This window comes from Notolepis coatsorum, assembly GCF_963971535.1.
Source record: "Notolepis coatsorum genome assembly, chromosome: 14".
Taxonomy (NCBI): Eukaryota; Metazoa; Chordata; class Actinopteri; order Aulopiformes; family Paralepididae; genus Notolepis; species Notolepis coatsorum.
The window spans coordinates 63,212,239-63,227,265 of NC_140178.1; the positions used below are offsets into that span (position 1 = coordinate 63,212,239).

General features: G+C 43.6%; 1 protein-coding gene across 1 annotated transcript in view; it reads left to right on the forward strand.

The window, feature by feature from the left end:
* LOC311240544 (uncharacterized protein) overlaps window positions 1-15,027 on the forward strand; it is a gene marked incomplete at its 5' end in the record, with an annotated part of 243,031 nt that overhangs the window by 52,175 nt on the left and 175,829 nt on the right. Inside the window, 4 exons of the mRNA XM_084329122.1 lie at window positions 3,425-3,527; window positions 13,236-13,366; window positions 14,173-14,273; window positions 14,633-14,798. Of these exons, the coding sequence (XP_084185248.1) occupies window positions 3,425-3,527; window positions 13,236-13,366; window positions 14,173-14,273; window positions 14,633-14,798 (501 nt within the window). The remainder of the gene's footprint in view (window positions 1-3,424; window positions 3,528-13,235; window positions 13,367-14,172; window positions 14,274-14,632; window positions 14,799-15,027) is intronic.

Consider the following 15,027-nt stretch of genomic DNA (forward strand, 5'->3'; position numbering starts at 1 on the left):
CCCCCCTCACCTTTTCGCTGATGCGGCTTCCGTCCCCCCCACCCTCCCCGTTCCCGGGGGGCCTGCTGGGTCGTCTGGGAGTCGACCTTCGAGGGCGGGGTACTGTAACACTTCCCCCGGTCCTGGTCCTGTGGGACCAGGACCCAGACATTCACAACGCCCCATCAATAACCCTCAGAACATAACATTGCCAACCGGTGGGCTGATGCAGATCTGGCATCAGCTCACACACCAACTTATTATTATTTACTGTCAGTTATGTTTATTATGTTTATTGTCTGTTGTCTCCACTTTGTTAGTCTTGTGTTCCCCTGTCTGTGGTTTGTAAATATGTTTTAGTCTGGTTGTTTATTTGTTATTGTTTTCCCAGTGTACTCTGTGTTCTATTGTTTCTGTCTACCACACCTGTGTCTTGTTTGTAATTACCCTCTGTGTCTATCAGTGTCTTGTCAATTAGTCTGTGTATATAGTGTTGTCTGTCCTGCCCTCCTGTGCGCGATCATTGTTCAATGTTACCTATGTTTGTGAGTTCTGTATTGTTCCTGTCTAAGTAAACTGTTATCGTCACCACGTTCGACTCCTGTCTCAGCTATATTCACTCTGCCACCTGGGTTCAACATGAAGAAGAAGCATAACGTAACATTATTATCCTTCCTCGTGCATACATGAAATGGCCCTCGTAGCGCTTTATTTAAAAAAATAAAGAGTAAATAAAGACATTTTTTTTTTCTCTCCTTCATTTCAGATATAATAACCATTCATTTTGTTTGTTTATTGTCTGGTGATCTTGGTCCTCTTTCCTCATCTATAAAGCAGTTGGACTGCACTGTGTTTTTTAGTCTTTGTTATATGTTTTACTCTGTATATATGCGTCTGTGACATGTTGTCAATATGTCAGTGTTGTATATCCCTGTGCTGATAACCACGTTCTTCATATTCTGGTTGATCTAAATATGTGTGCTATCTATATGGTGAATAAAGGTGATTGTGATTCTGTGAGAACAGCCTCTTGGAGTCACTGCTGCTACTGCTGCTGCTGCTTGAAGACTTGCCACATCTATGGTGTCCACTATGTCTGCATGTCTCTGGCTCCTCCAGTTGGACAAAATAAACAATATGCTGTATGTCTCGAAATCCCCCTGCTGGATTAAATAAACAATACACTGAATATATTTGGCTCCCCCTGCTGGATTAAATCAACAATACACTGTATGTATCTGGCTCCCCCTGTTGGACTAAATAAATAATTTACTGTATGTCTCTGGTTCCCCCTGCTGGACTAGATAAATAATGACAACAGTGTCTCAGCTTGCTAGTGCATATCTGGGCTGCAGAAAATGTCATACAATTTCCCATGTACTAGTTTGCTCAAACTCTTAAAGAGGCACATCACTGAAAAACTATAATTTATTTATTTTGCACATATTTCTCACACACATCCCAAGGCTAATTTATTGATTGATTGAAAACTGTATTACCAGATTGCAGAATGGGTACAATACAGTACAGCTCAATACAAACAATTGTTAAGGGAATGCAGACCAGAGAAAGACTTTCGTCTTGTTTACATCAGGGTCCCCCATTTTCAATTCATCATGACATACACGACATACAGATATACAGTACTGTTACATCCAGACATTTATGACATACAAGATATACAGATATACAGTACTGTTTCAGATAAAGAGATCATAAAAAATATATACATTCGAGGGGGAAGAAACTGTACATTAGAGTGGGTTGGGTGGGGGAGTGGGGGGGGTAGACATTTACCGGGGCCAGTTTCGAATTGCAGCCACCCGTAGGTGCTCTTTGAGAGCAGTTTTGAAGGAGGGTAGGGATTCACATTATTTTACGGCTGTGGGGTAGGGCGTTCCACATTGTTGTGCCATAATTGCTAAACGTGTTTAGTCCCTTGTTTGAGCCGAATCTGGGTTCAACATGATTTGTGGAACTCCCTCTGGTGTTGTGGTCGTGGAATTCACTGACCTTTGGGTCGACATGTACATGGGTATCTTAGTGGTGTAGTGTATCTTGTAGACCAGGCCCATTGCAAGTGTCTGTACTCTGTCGTCTACTCTAAGCCATCCTAGGTTGTCAAAATGGACAGGGGTGAGGTGTGTTTTAGGAGTAAGTTCAAGCAGTAGTCTGACCAGTTTGTTTTGAGATGTTTGTAGTCTTGTTTTTAGGGCCTTTGAGGTGCTTTGGTACCATGAGGTGCAAGCATAGTCGTAGTACCCTTGAATGAGTGCTCCTGTTAGACTGTTAGAGTCTTCAAGATACAATCCGGTACAAGAATCTTGTTCGTTGGTTGACTTTTTTTATTACATTCGTTGCCATTTTGTCACAGGAAAGATTTGCCTCTAGCATGGAACCCAGGTAGGTATTTCATCTTTCCTTGTGACAATATAGTCACCCACTGTAACAGAGAAGCCTTTGGCCTTGCTGAGTTTGTTATTTGATCCAAAGAGAATGGACTCTGTTTTACCCAGGTGTAATGATAGTTTGTTATCAGCGAGCCAGGTGCAGATTCTGCCGAGTTCAGAGCTGAGGGCTTTTTCAACCTGCAACTTGTCCCTGTCAGAGACCAGCAGGGCTGAGTCGTCGTCGTCATGAACAATTTTGCACACATTAATTTAGTTTGAGAGTTAATGAGTTTGAATACCTCCTCCTGTGATGTTATCAGAGGACACTGAATCCTTGTGTTGTGTTAGCTCAATGAAATGATGTAGATGAAAATAGAAATGAGGATTGCAATAGAGTTTATTCATCTACATTTAATTGAGATGTATTTAACAGTTTAGAGCCTTACTATCTAGGGTTAGCCTCTCTTCTATCTTCTCCTCTCTCTTCGCCTCTCTTCTCTTCTCCCCTCTCCTCAATTCAATTTCAAAGGGGCTTTATTGACATGGGAAACATACGTTTACATTGTCAAAGCCAGCATTAGAACAATCAAAACGTATCAAACGTAAGCACTTATCGAAACTAAAAACGATGTACAATATAAGTTCTCTCCTCTCGTATCCTTCTCTCCCCTCATTTCCTCATCTCTCCTGTCCTATTTCTTATCAACAGGAAACAGGGACAGCTTGTCGACCATATTTGGTTTGATTGACGTGTCTCCCCTGACAACTACATCATTTGGCAGAGCACAGGAAGCTGAACACATACACACATAACCGCACGACTCTTATACACACACTCACGTCTGCCACACACACTATTTTCTGCTCTGTCATAAAGTACAGAGAGATATCTTTACCACCACTCCCACACACACAAACTATTAGATACATAACTGCTGTACCCTCACACACAGGACAACTAAGTACTCTGGTCGGTCAGACAGACAAGACAGGTGAAATGGGTGAAGCCAGGAGTGTATTGTGTGTATGTGTGTTGCATATGTGTGTGTTTGCAGGCTGTGTGTGTATGAACCTACAGGTAGAGAACGTGACGGTGTACTCTGGACCAGCCGGCAGTCTGTTTGGATTCTCAGCTGACTTCCACACCATCAACCACACGTAGGTCTAAATATAAAATGAACTACCTACTATTTTCTAATTAACTATCTAATGTAATAATAAAATACATCAGACTTATATAGTGCTTTTCTGGGTAGCCAAAGACGTGGTGGGATTATATAAAACAAGTAAAAACAACACTTGGGTGTGTTGTTGGAGGAGGTCAGACAGGTAGGAGGGGGCTTTTCGTGTTCAGAACCAACTTATCTTTGGTGGAAGTGCTCTGAACGGTCCAAAATTAAATGCACAAACCGGAGCGGAACCCGCTCCCTGTTGGAGGAAAAGGTGTGGTAATGGTTTAACCTCTTAAGCCCTAGCCATATTTTCAGAAAATGTGCCTACAAATACATACCTAAGTAAATGGAAGATTGCTCCACTTCTACATGGCCCATGTTCTTGGTATCTAGGGACATCTATGGATCTCAGGGAATGTATTCCCAGTATCCGAAATATTGTCTGTTACTAGGCTTGAGTAAATTGTAATGAACCAAAGGAGAATATCAATCATCTTTTTTATTTATTTTGTTATCTTTGACGGTGAATGTTTAAGTGCATTAAGCTCCCAGGTGAGCTCCACTCTAAGCTAATGTACATGTACATTTACATTTACATTTACATTTACATAATAATAATAATAATAATAATAATAATAATAATAATAATAATAATAATAATAATAATAATAATAATAATAATAATAATAATAATAATAATAATAATAATAATAATAATAATAATAATAATAATAATAATAATAATAATAATAATAATAATAATAATAATAATAATAATAATAATAATAATAATAATAATAATAATAATAATAATAATAATAATAATAATAATAATAATAATAATAATAATAATAATAATAATAATAATAATAATAATAATAATAATAATAATAATAATAATAATAATAATAATAATAATAATAATAATAATAATAATAATAATAATAATAATAATAATAATAATAATAATAATAATAATAATAATAATAATAATAATAATAATAATAATAATAATAATAATAATAATAATAATAATAATAATAATAATAATAATAATAATAATAATAATAATACATTTGATTTGTAGTGCACTTTACATTTGGAAACCAAATCTCAGAGGGTAAAAACAGACTTTAAAAACGTAGGCAATTAAAAAACAAGGCATAAAAGCATAAAAAAGGGATCAAACACACAAGGCATGTATAAAAAGGTTGCATTTAGTAATTTAGCTAACGCTTTTATCCAAAGCGACTTACAAGTTCTGTACGACAAGTCATCAGGAAGGGCACAACTCTATCAGCTGAGTAACAATGTTCATCAAAGTGTTGAGTGCTACAGTGTAGTTTAGTTTATTAGGACAAGTGCATGACAGTAAAGTTAGGGTTAGATTATTATTATATATTAAAGAAAAGTTTTTATTTCAGATAATGGTTGAAGAAGTGCGTCTTTAGTCGACGGCGAAAGATTGGACGGGTTTCGGCTGTCCTAACTGGGGTGGGCAGTTCATTCCACCATTGTGGGGCAAGGCCTGAGAAAAGGCGGCTTCTCCTTGATGACCCTCCCGGGGCTCGGATAGGAGTGGATCTGAGACGGCCAGAAGATGCAGAGCATAGGGGTCTTGAGGGTGTGTAGTTAGAGACCATTGACCGGAGGTAGGCGGGAGTGGTTCCCTTTGCCGCACGGTATGCCAGGTCGAGGGCCTTGAAGCTGATTTGTGCAGCAATGGGGAGCCAGTATCTAGGGACATCTATGGATCTCAGGGAATGTATTCCCAGTGTCCGAAATATTGTCTGTTACTAGGCTTGAGTAAATTGTAATGAACCAAAGGAGAATATCAATAATCTTTTAAACTTTTTTTTTATCTTTGACGGTGAATGTTTAAGTGCAATAAGCTCCCAGGTGAGCTCCATCTCCAGCTGGGATGCTAAAATTGACCACACATGAAAAATGTACACTGAATTCATTCAGCACCTTCTTGAGATCACATGTACAAAATGAATAAAGGGCAGATGAAAGTTCACTCTAGAAGTCAGATGATTGATAGGGGCTGGCGTGAGCTGGGAAGTGTAGTCTGTTAACTGTTCCTACTAGAGTTTGGAGGTAATCAAAGACCAGTCTGTTACTGTTTCTAGAGTTCTGAGGTCATCAGAGACCAGTCTGTTAACTGTTTCTAGAGTTCTGAGGTCATCAGAGACCAGTCGCTTTTATCCAAAGCGACTTACAAGTTCTGTACGACAAGTCATCAGGAAGGGCACAACTCTATCAGCTGAGTAACAATGTTCATCAAAGTGTTGAGTGCTACGTAGTTTAGTTTATTAGGACAAGTGCATGACAGTAAGGTTAGTTAGGGTTAGATTATTATTATATATTAAAAAGAATTCAATTATTTCAGATAATGGTTGAAGAAGTGCGTCTTTAGTCGACGGCGAAAGATTGGACGGGTTTTGGCTGTCCTAACTGGGGTGGGCAGTTCATTCCACCATTGTGGGGCAAGGCCTGAGAAAATGCGGCTTCTCCTTGATGACCCTCCCGGAGCTCGGATAGGAGTGGGTCTGAGACGGCCAGAAGATGCAGAGCGTAGGGGTCTTGAGGGTGGGTAGTTAGAGACCATTGACCGGAGGTAGGCGGGAGCGGTTCCCTTTGCCGCACGGTATGGCAGGTCGAGGGCCTTGAAGCGGATTTGTGCAGCAATGGGGAGCCAGTGCAGGTCCCTAAGAAGTGGGGTGACGTGGGCTGATTTCGGTAGGTTTGAGATCAGGCGGGCCGCTGCGTTCTGAATGAGTTGAAGAGGCCTGGTGGAAGTGGCCGGGAGGCCAGCAAGCAGTGCATTGCAGTAGTTGAGGCAGGAGATGACTGTTGATTGGACGAGGTATTGGGTGGCTTCTTTTGTCAGGAAGGGGCCGATCGTTCTGATGTTGCTCAGGAGGAATCTGCAGGTTTTGGTTGTCGCTGCGATGTGAGCGGAGAAGTTCAACTAGTCTACGAGGACAACACCAAGGTTCTAAGCCTGACTGATTAGGGTCTAGGTAGGAGGTCATTCTGTAAGCGTTAAGCAGTAAGTTGGTTGGATACAGCACGTTCAAGTGTTTTAGAAAGGAAGGAGAGAAGAGAGACAGGACGATAGTTGCCTATAGCGGTGGGGTTCATGGTTGGTTTTTTTATGAGCGGTGTGACTCTGGCTTGTTTTAGGGAGGTGGGGACCACCCCTGAGTTGAGGGAGAAGTTGATAGTTGCAGTTAGGAATGGGAGGAAGTCTGGTGCTATGGTCTGGAGCAGGGGTTCCCAAACTTTTCAGGCCGGGGCCCAGAAAATAAGGCGTCAGAGAGCCGCGGCCCAATGCACATCGTCTGGCTTTTTTTTTTTTTTTTTTTTAAGCCAAATATCACTTCAATCCTATTAAGTTAGTTCAAGTTAGTTATTCATTTATATGTGCTATTTATGAGAGGGCTAACTTGTTGCAAAATAATAATGATAATAATAATAGCCTCATTAAAATACTATTGTTGCTTCGGTTGTTTTCAGCGTTTTATGTGCATAATCTGTTATTTAGTTTGAAATGTTCGTTGAAATAAGTAGATTTTTCGTTTTTGTTTATTTATTAAGTTAATATAAAACCATATAGTCACATTTTAGAATACAATAGAATAGAATTTTAGAATACAACTAGAAACACTGTCCTGGCCTGCTTCTAAGTTCAGTGGCCTGACAATTTAAAAAAAATAAAAAATAAATAAAAAAAATAAAAAATAAAAAATATTTTTTTATTTTTTTTTTTAATCATCTCGCGGCCCATCCGTGGCTGCTCGCGGCCCACCTTTGGGTCGCGACCCCGACTTTGGGAACCACTGGTCTGGAGGAGTCGGGAGGGTAACTGATCCAGCTGGCATGTAGTTGGACGGTTCAACGTTACCAATGTCAGGGTCTCTTCTGTAATGGGAGAGAAAGATGACAGAGTGAAGGATGAGGTTCTCGATTCAGTATTTGGAATGGATGGGGGTTGGGAGAAGGAGCTGCGGATGTTCTCCACTTTTTTGCGAGGGCTGAGAGGAGGGTGGAGGTTGCCGTCTCTGGGGGGAGAGCAGAGAAGGTGTCACTCAAAGGTAGAGCGGATAGTATGTCAGAGGAGAGGGTGGAGGGGGATAGGGAGGGCAGGTTGTGTCTGAATGAGACGGTTTGAGTTGGGTGGAGGGCTTTCGGTTAAGCATGAGAGTTAGTGAGAAGGATATGAAGGAATGGTCAGATACATGCAGGGGAGTTACCGTGGTGTTAATGATGCTGGAGTTACGGGAAAATATGAGATCCAAGGAGTTTCCTGCTTTGTGGGTGGGAGGCATGACAGTGGGAGTCAGGTCAAAGGATTGTAGGAGGGAGACCACTGTGTCTGACTGAGATGAGTCAGGCAGGTTGAAGTTGCCACCAAGGTTGGGTCACTCTAAGCTTAACCCTTGAGAGTCGAAAGTCCTGTTTGCACCCGTGGGCGGAGAACAAAAGGATTTCGAATTTCTCCCAAATGCTCAGAAAGTAGCCTACCTATTTTCAGAAATCGGTAAAAATAGAAAAATTACATTTTCGAGTGCTTTGAGATGTTATATGTATTCTTACTTGCTAAACTTAATACGACTTGTAAATACGTTTAATTCTTGCTAGATGGTATGAATGTAATTATCTCCGTTTGCCATAGAACTACATTGCGTCAAGAAATGCACATACTGTACACGCACGCGTGCACACACAAGAGCGGCGTGTGCGCTGTGAAAAGGTGTTAAGACCCTGCAGAGGTGAGAGGTATCAGCCTATCCCCGATCCAAATTCTAAACAGATTGGCTTTTCTGTTCTGCTTTTGTGTGTATGTGTGTGTGCTGGGCTGCTTTTTTTTTTTTTTTATATATCTTTTAGGGGGGGGGGGGGCTCGCGTTTAAATCTCGCACAGGGCCTCGCATTTCTCCCAGGCGGCCCTGGACGTGGGTCTATACAGGACTGGCGAGGATGCAAAGCATGTTAGACTATTCTCGTGCAGTCGTAATATGGGCGGAGGCCAAACGGTATCCTATTATTATGCAAAGTCTAGGCACTTATCACCTAGACTTTGCATAATAATAGGATGCGCGCACTTCGAAGCCCAAACGCCGTTTGACCGCGGTTGCCCAGCACTGCACCACTGAGCGGTTCCAATAGTCTAACATGCTTTGCATCCTCGCCAGTCCTGTATATACCCACGTCCAGGGCCGCCTGGGAGAAATGCGAGGCCCTGTGCGAGATTTAAACGCGAGGCCAGAGTGCCAGGGCCTGCTATTCTCACGGCTAATGTCAATGGTCGTAGCACAAGCTAACTGATAGCATCAAGCTAACGTTCCCAGCCGAGCGAAAACGAGCAGCTAACGTCGTAGCTAAACAGCTAACTGGCTAACAGTTAGCTCAACCCGGCTATCGCTAACCACTAGCTAACGCAGAAGCAAGCTATGCGGCTACCACTGAAAAACTGTACAACGTGAGAAAAGCAATACAGGCCAACACTTCAGACAGCCGCTGTGTTTTCCTCTTCTCATACGAAGAGAGAAGGGAAAAAGAAGGCAATACACGTCCCACTACAGAGTGGTGTTTACCATAGCGGTGCCGGCAACAAGTCCCTCGCGGACTATAGCCGACTTGAGCATGGAGATATTCTCATAATGAAACACCAAGCTCACCTCCCTCGCACCAGGTGCTGACACCAGGCCACACACCGTTAGCTACTACAACAGCTAGCCGGCCCCGGCGGGAATAGAATAGAGTGCATTAAAAACTCACCAAATGTCCAAGAGGATGGAGACAACCGCGTGGAGTTGGACGAAGTTCATCTGCCGAACGACCGTCCTCTTCATCTTGGCATAACAATGCTGCACGCGCTCTCTCTAGGTTAGCTAACGCTAGTTAGCCTTTAGCTAAGCTAGCTACTAGCCGACATCATCATGGCTATCCCGACGTTAGCACTCAATATAGCCTGACTGAACTGTCTAACATGCAACAACTTTCATCTTCAGTCCATCTGCCGAATGACCGCCCTCTTCGTTTTGGCTGGCATAACTAAGCATAACCTCCAAAGCTGCACGCGCGAAATAGTCAAACGCAGCTGACGCACGCCGGCGTACACATGATGTAACCCCTCCCTTAGTTGAAACCAATAGTATGTGCAGAGCCCCAGAGCTCCAATAGTGAGTATGTCTGCAGAGCCGCAGAGCCAGGAACATTCTACAAATGTGTCTAATGTGAAATATATAAGCATATAAGCAAAACTAGATTTTAGGTCTGTGATGAAAAAGGGCCTCGCGGGAAGGGGGGCCTCGCAAAAAAAAATAAAAAATTATTATAATAATAAATAATATATATATATATTTTTTTTTGTGCAAGGCCCCCCTTCCCGCGAGGCCCTGTGCGACCGCACTGCTCGCACACCCCCTGAGGCGGCCCTGCCCACGTCGCACTAAAACATTAACTACTGTAATGTTATCGGCTCACTGAGTATTCGAACTAAGCTAAGCAGAATAATGTGATGTGTTGTGTGCATGTGTGTGCGCTGGGCTGCTTCGCAGAATAATGTGCTGAATGGCAGAGTGCGTGTGTGTATACGAGTTATGAATCATCTCTCGCAGTTCATTCAAGCGGGCTACGTGAACTACAGTATCAGCCACTGCTGTGTGACAAGTTTGGTGTTTTGGTCACCCGCCCTGCTGTCTAAACACGGACTGCTTTCCAATTGACAGCTTACGCATCGAAGGAAAATTTGTGAAGGAAAGATGACGTCGCCTAGCTAACCCGCACTGTCCTCTTCCATTCATTGTGCTAAGATAGGCTACTTTTTACTGGAATGTCTTGCTAGTATCAAGGCACCCCAGGCGAAACCTTTCCATTGATGAGAGGATGGTTGTGTGTGTGAGTGTGTGTGTGTGTGTGTGTGTGTGTGTGTGTGTGTGTGTGTGTGTGTGTGTGTGTGTGTGTGTGTGTGTGTGTGTGTGTGTGTGTGTGTGTGTGTGTGTGTGTGTGTGTGTGTGTGTGTGTGTGTGTGTGTGTGTGTGTGTGTGTGTGTGTGTGTGTGTGTGTGTGTGTGTGTGCCGACCTTGGGTATAGGTGTAGATATAGTGTACTTGTATTTGGAAGTCTTGGCGGGAGCATGTCTATGTTCCCCGGGTCCTATGTTCCCCGGGTCCTATGTTCCCTGGTAGCGATAGATAGTCAGACCACCAGCCCTGATTCCAAACTCTAACCTTAACCAACGAAAGAGGGCCCGCGCGTAACCAGTTCGAAACAAGGCGGACATTAATAATTAATAAAATAATAAAAATTAATAACATTTTCAAGCAATCAATCAATCAGGGAACATAGGACCCGGGGAACATAGAACCCGGGGAACATAGGGATGACCCCGTCTTGGCCATGTACTGTATACAAATGCACAATGACCGGTCTGAGAATTGCTGCATATGTACAATACAGGGTTGATCTCACTCTCTCTGTCTATATCTCTGTCTCTGTATCTCTCTCTTTCGTTCATTCTCGCTCTCTCTCTCTCTCTCTCTCTCTCTCTCTCGCTCTCTCTCTCTCTCTCTCTCTCTCCTCTCTCTCTCTCTCTCTCTCTCTCTCTCTCTCTCTCTCTCTCTCCTCTCTCTCTCTCTCTCTCTCTCTCTCTCTCTCTCTCTCTCTCTCTCTCTCTCTAATAATAGCCCTAATAATAGTAACAGTGTTTCCCACAGGATTTTGTGAGACTGTGGTGGGTGAACCTCGGCCCCTCTAAGTCCGGGGGCATGCCCCCCATAACCTTTTTTTTGTACATTTTAAAGTTAAATGCATCAATCTGGTGCACTTTGTTTGAAGGTATGAACCTGTAGTTTCATATTATGTAAAAAAGAAAATAGTGAAAATTCTTAAGGAGGCGGAGCATAACCGTCTAGACTTCAGAGGTTAATAATAATAATTCTCAGACTCAAAGCCCTCCCCACAGTGTAGGGTGGAAATTACCTCATTCACCACCACTGGTAGCACCCAACCTTGGGCTACGCTGGCTCAATGGCTGCCATACACTGGCACCAGGCACACATCACACTACACAAGTGGGTCAAGTGCAGAGACTCAATCGCATCTATATATTGCATGTGTGTGTGTTCCTGTGTGTGTGTGCCGCCCATCGCATGTGTGTGTCGTTTGCATGCCAAATAAAGACTTCTCTAAAGTCCTGCATTATTATTACAATGGCTGAATGGCTCAGGAGACAGGGATTGATATCAGCCAATTAAGAGGAAGGGATGATGTCAGAGACCTGATTGGGAATTTGGCCAGGAACTTCAGGGAACCCCCTACTCTTTGCGATAGGCACCCTGGGTTCTTTAACAACCAAATTCAGTCAGGATTTCGGTTTAGCGTCTCATCCGAAGGACGGCACTCGCAGCTGTACGGTGTCGGTGTCCCTATCACCGTAACAGGGGCATTGTTACTGACAAGCCCAGAGGACAGAGTGCTCCCTGCTGGACAACAACACACCTTTTTATGTAAAGTTAATGAGGCCGCATTAACCTCTTGTGCATCGGGCAAAAATGGGGCTAGTTTTGCATAACACACCTGACTCATGCATACCCAAAGTAATTTGCGATTTATTATACGTATAGCACATGCATGAGTCTGGTCTCTTTTGAAAGGAAACATTCTGAACTTTCTTACACAATAGGAATTATTCTGAGTGCTAATGAAATAGAGTTACAGAGGTTTGAACACACTGAAGTAAACGTTTTGTTTACTCACATTTCTGTTTACTTGTTACTTGTTGCCATATGCCTGTTTTTGAGTTCCAACTGAGAGGTAGGAGGTTCAAAACATAATGGTTCCAGCCAGGCGGCTAGGTGGCGCAGCGGACTAAGCGTTCGTCACCAACGCGAGAGACACTGGTATCGAATCCGGCTGTCAGCGTTGCCTCCGGCTTGACCGGCCGTCATACTGGCTCAATTGGCAGAGTCAGCGGGAGGGAAGCCGGTGGGTGGGTCCGGGTCGTTGTAAACAGCGACTCCTACAGTTCGGTCGGGGCGCCTGCACAGCGAGGGAAGGATCTGGAGGGAGGTAGTGTGACCTTCCACACGTTACACTCTCCCAGTGAGAGTCCGCGCTGCCAGGTGAAAAGAAGTGGTGGGCTGGGTACACATGTGTCGGAGGAAGCATGTGATAGTCTCTGCCCTCCCAGACCGACGGTAGGGGGTAGAGTGCGCAACGACCAGGAAGGGGATTGGGAATTGGCATAACGACTAACATTGGGAGGGGAGAAAAACGGAAAAAGAAGGGGGAAAAAGATTATTCACAAAAAAATAAAACATAATGGTTCCATAGCCTGAAGTCATATCTAGTACAGGTCCAAAGTTGATAACAATCCCACGGAAAATGTGTGTTTTATAAAGGTTTTTGTTATGTGTGTACCGGCGTTAATTCGGCATGATTATCCAAAATGGCCATCCGCTGCCATTGATTCCGAGGCACTAGTCAAAACAAAGAACTTCCCCAGCTTCTTCTTTGTCTTTCTCATTGCAATCGGGCTGTCACGCACACGCGTGCGTGACAGCCCGCCGTCAGGCCGTCCGATGCTTAAGAGGTTTAAAGTAATGTAAATTCAATGGTGCCACTCTAAACTAATGTAAAATCTATCTATGTTTCTCACCAATTACCTGTTTCATCTTCTCAGAGCCTATGTTGTGATTGGAGCTCCCAGAGCCAACACCAGCCAATCAGGAGTGAGGGAGGGAGGAGCAGTATTCCTCTGTCCCTGGGTTCCAGAGGGCGGGGCCTGTGACATTATCAACTTCGACCAGAAAGGTATGACCTTCGACCTCATAGAGGTTAAATATGTAACAACCTGTTTTAGAAGCTTGATTTTACTTAATTACCCTTTACAACTCCTGATAAAGGGGAACGCCACCCAAATGAGCAATTCCAATATGTTATTTCCATGGTCAAGGAATGTTCAATCAATATTTGTGAACAAGTAAGTAACTCAAACTTGTGATGTCATCAAGTATAAAGTCTGGAGCTGCTCCATAGACAATGAATGGGAGATTTAGATGTAGATCCAGTGTTTTTTTGTTGTTGTATGCCTTGTATTGTGATCTGCATCACCTCTCTCTGAGTCCAGCTAGTTTAAAGTGCTGCATCACCTCTCTCTGAGTCCAGCTAGTTTAAAGTGCTGCTTCACCTTTCTCGGAGTCCAGCTAGTTTAAAGTGCTGCTTCACCTCTCTCTGAGTCCAGCTAGTTTAAAGTGCTGCTTCACCTCTCTCTGAGTCCATGCTAGTTTAAAGTGCTGCTTCACCTCTCTCTGAGTCCAGCTAGTTTAAAGTGCTGCTTCACCTCTCTCTGAGTCCAGCTAGTTTAAAGTGCTGCTTCACCTCTCTCTGAGTTCAGCTAGTTTAACAATAATTAACACATTTACAAGTCGTATTAAGTTTTGCAAATACGGAAACAGATAGAGAGAACATTTCAAAGCACTCAAAAATGCCAATATCTCTATTTCGACCTATTTCTGAATCGCACAACGTTTTCAGCTTTTCTGAAGAATCTTCTCTGCCGGGACAATCCGACCTATACAGTGCCGGGTCATATATATATATATGTTTGTGTGCACTAGGTGATGAGCTATACTCCAGTCAGTCTGTGGTGTATCAGGCCTCTAAGTCGAATCAATGGTTTGGAGCTTCAGTACGATCTGTCAGCAGCAAGCATCTACTGGTGAGCACCCCCCCCCCACACACACACATACACACACACACATGTACACATAAACCATACCACACTGCAGTGGTCGGCGAGTGTTTGTACCTCTACACCTCTACACTACCCAGATGCCCCAGTGCTTAGACCTCTACACTACCCAGCCACTCCAGTGCTTAGACCTCTAAACTACCCAGATGTTGCAGTGCTTGGACCTTTACACTATCCAGATGCCCCAGTGCTTAGACCTCTACACTACCCAGATGCCCCAGTGCTTAGACCTCTACACTACCCAGACGCCCTTGTCATAGGAATCTAATTCAACTCAGCTTGTCACTGTCTCCCCCCCCCCCCCCCTACCCCACCCACTCTCTCAGGCATGCGCTCCTCTCTTCCATTGGAATGTTATGAAGGAAGGGGGGGAGTCAGGGAACGCCCCAGTGGGAAACTGTCTCCTATTGGACCATGTGACTGGAGACTCCACCCACTTTTCTCCGTGCAGAGGAAGCCTGGTGGATGCTGATTACAAACGCATGCATGGCAGTAAGAAAGACAGACAATACAATAAAGTTAGCAGACAGTCTAACACCATAGAGATACAATCGAAACAGTCTAATAAAGCATTACATCACGCGCAGGAGTGGGTTATGAGAATTAGACCATGCCTAGGGCTGGTAGTTAGGCCCGAGGCGCAGCCGAGGGTCGTTAGACCCCCCTAGGCATGGTCTAATTCTCATAACCCACGACTGCGCGTGGTGTAATGGCTTTTATA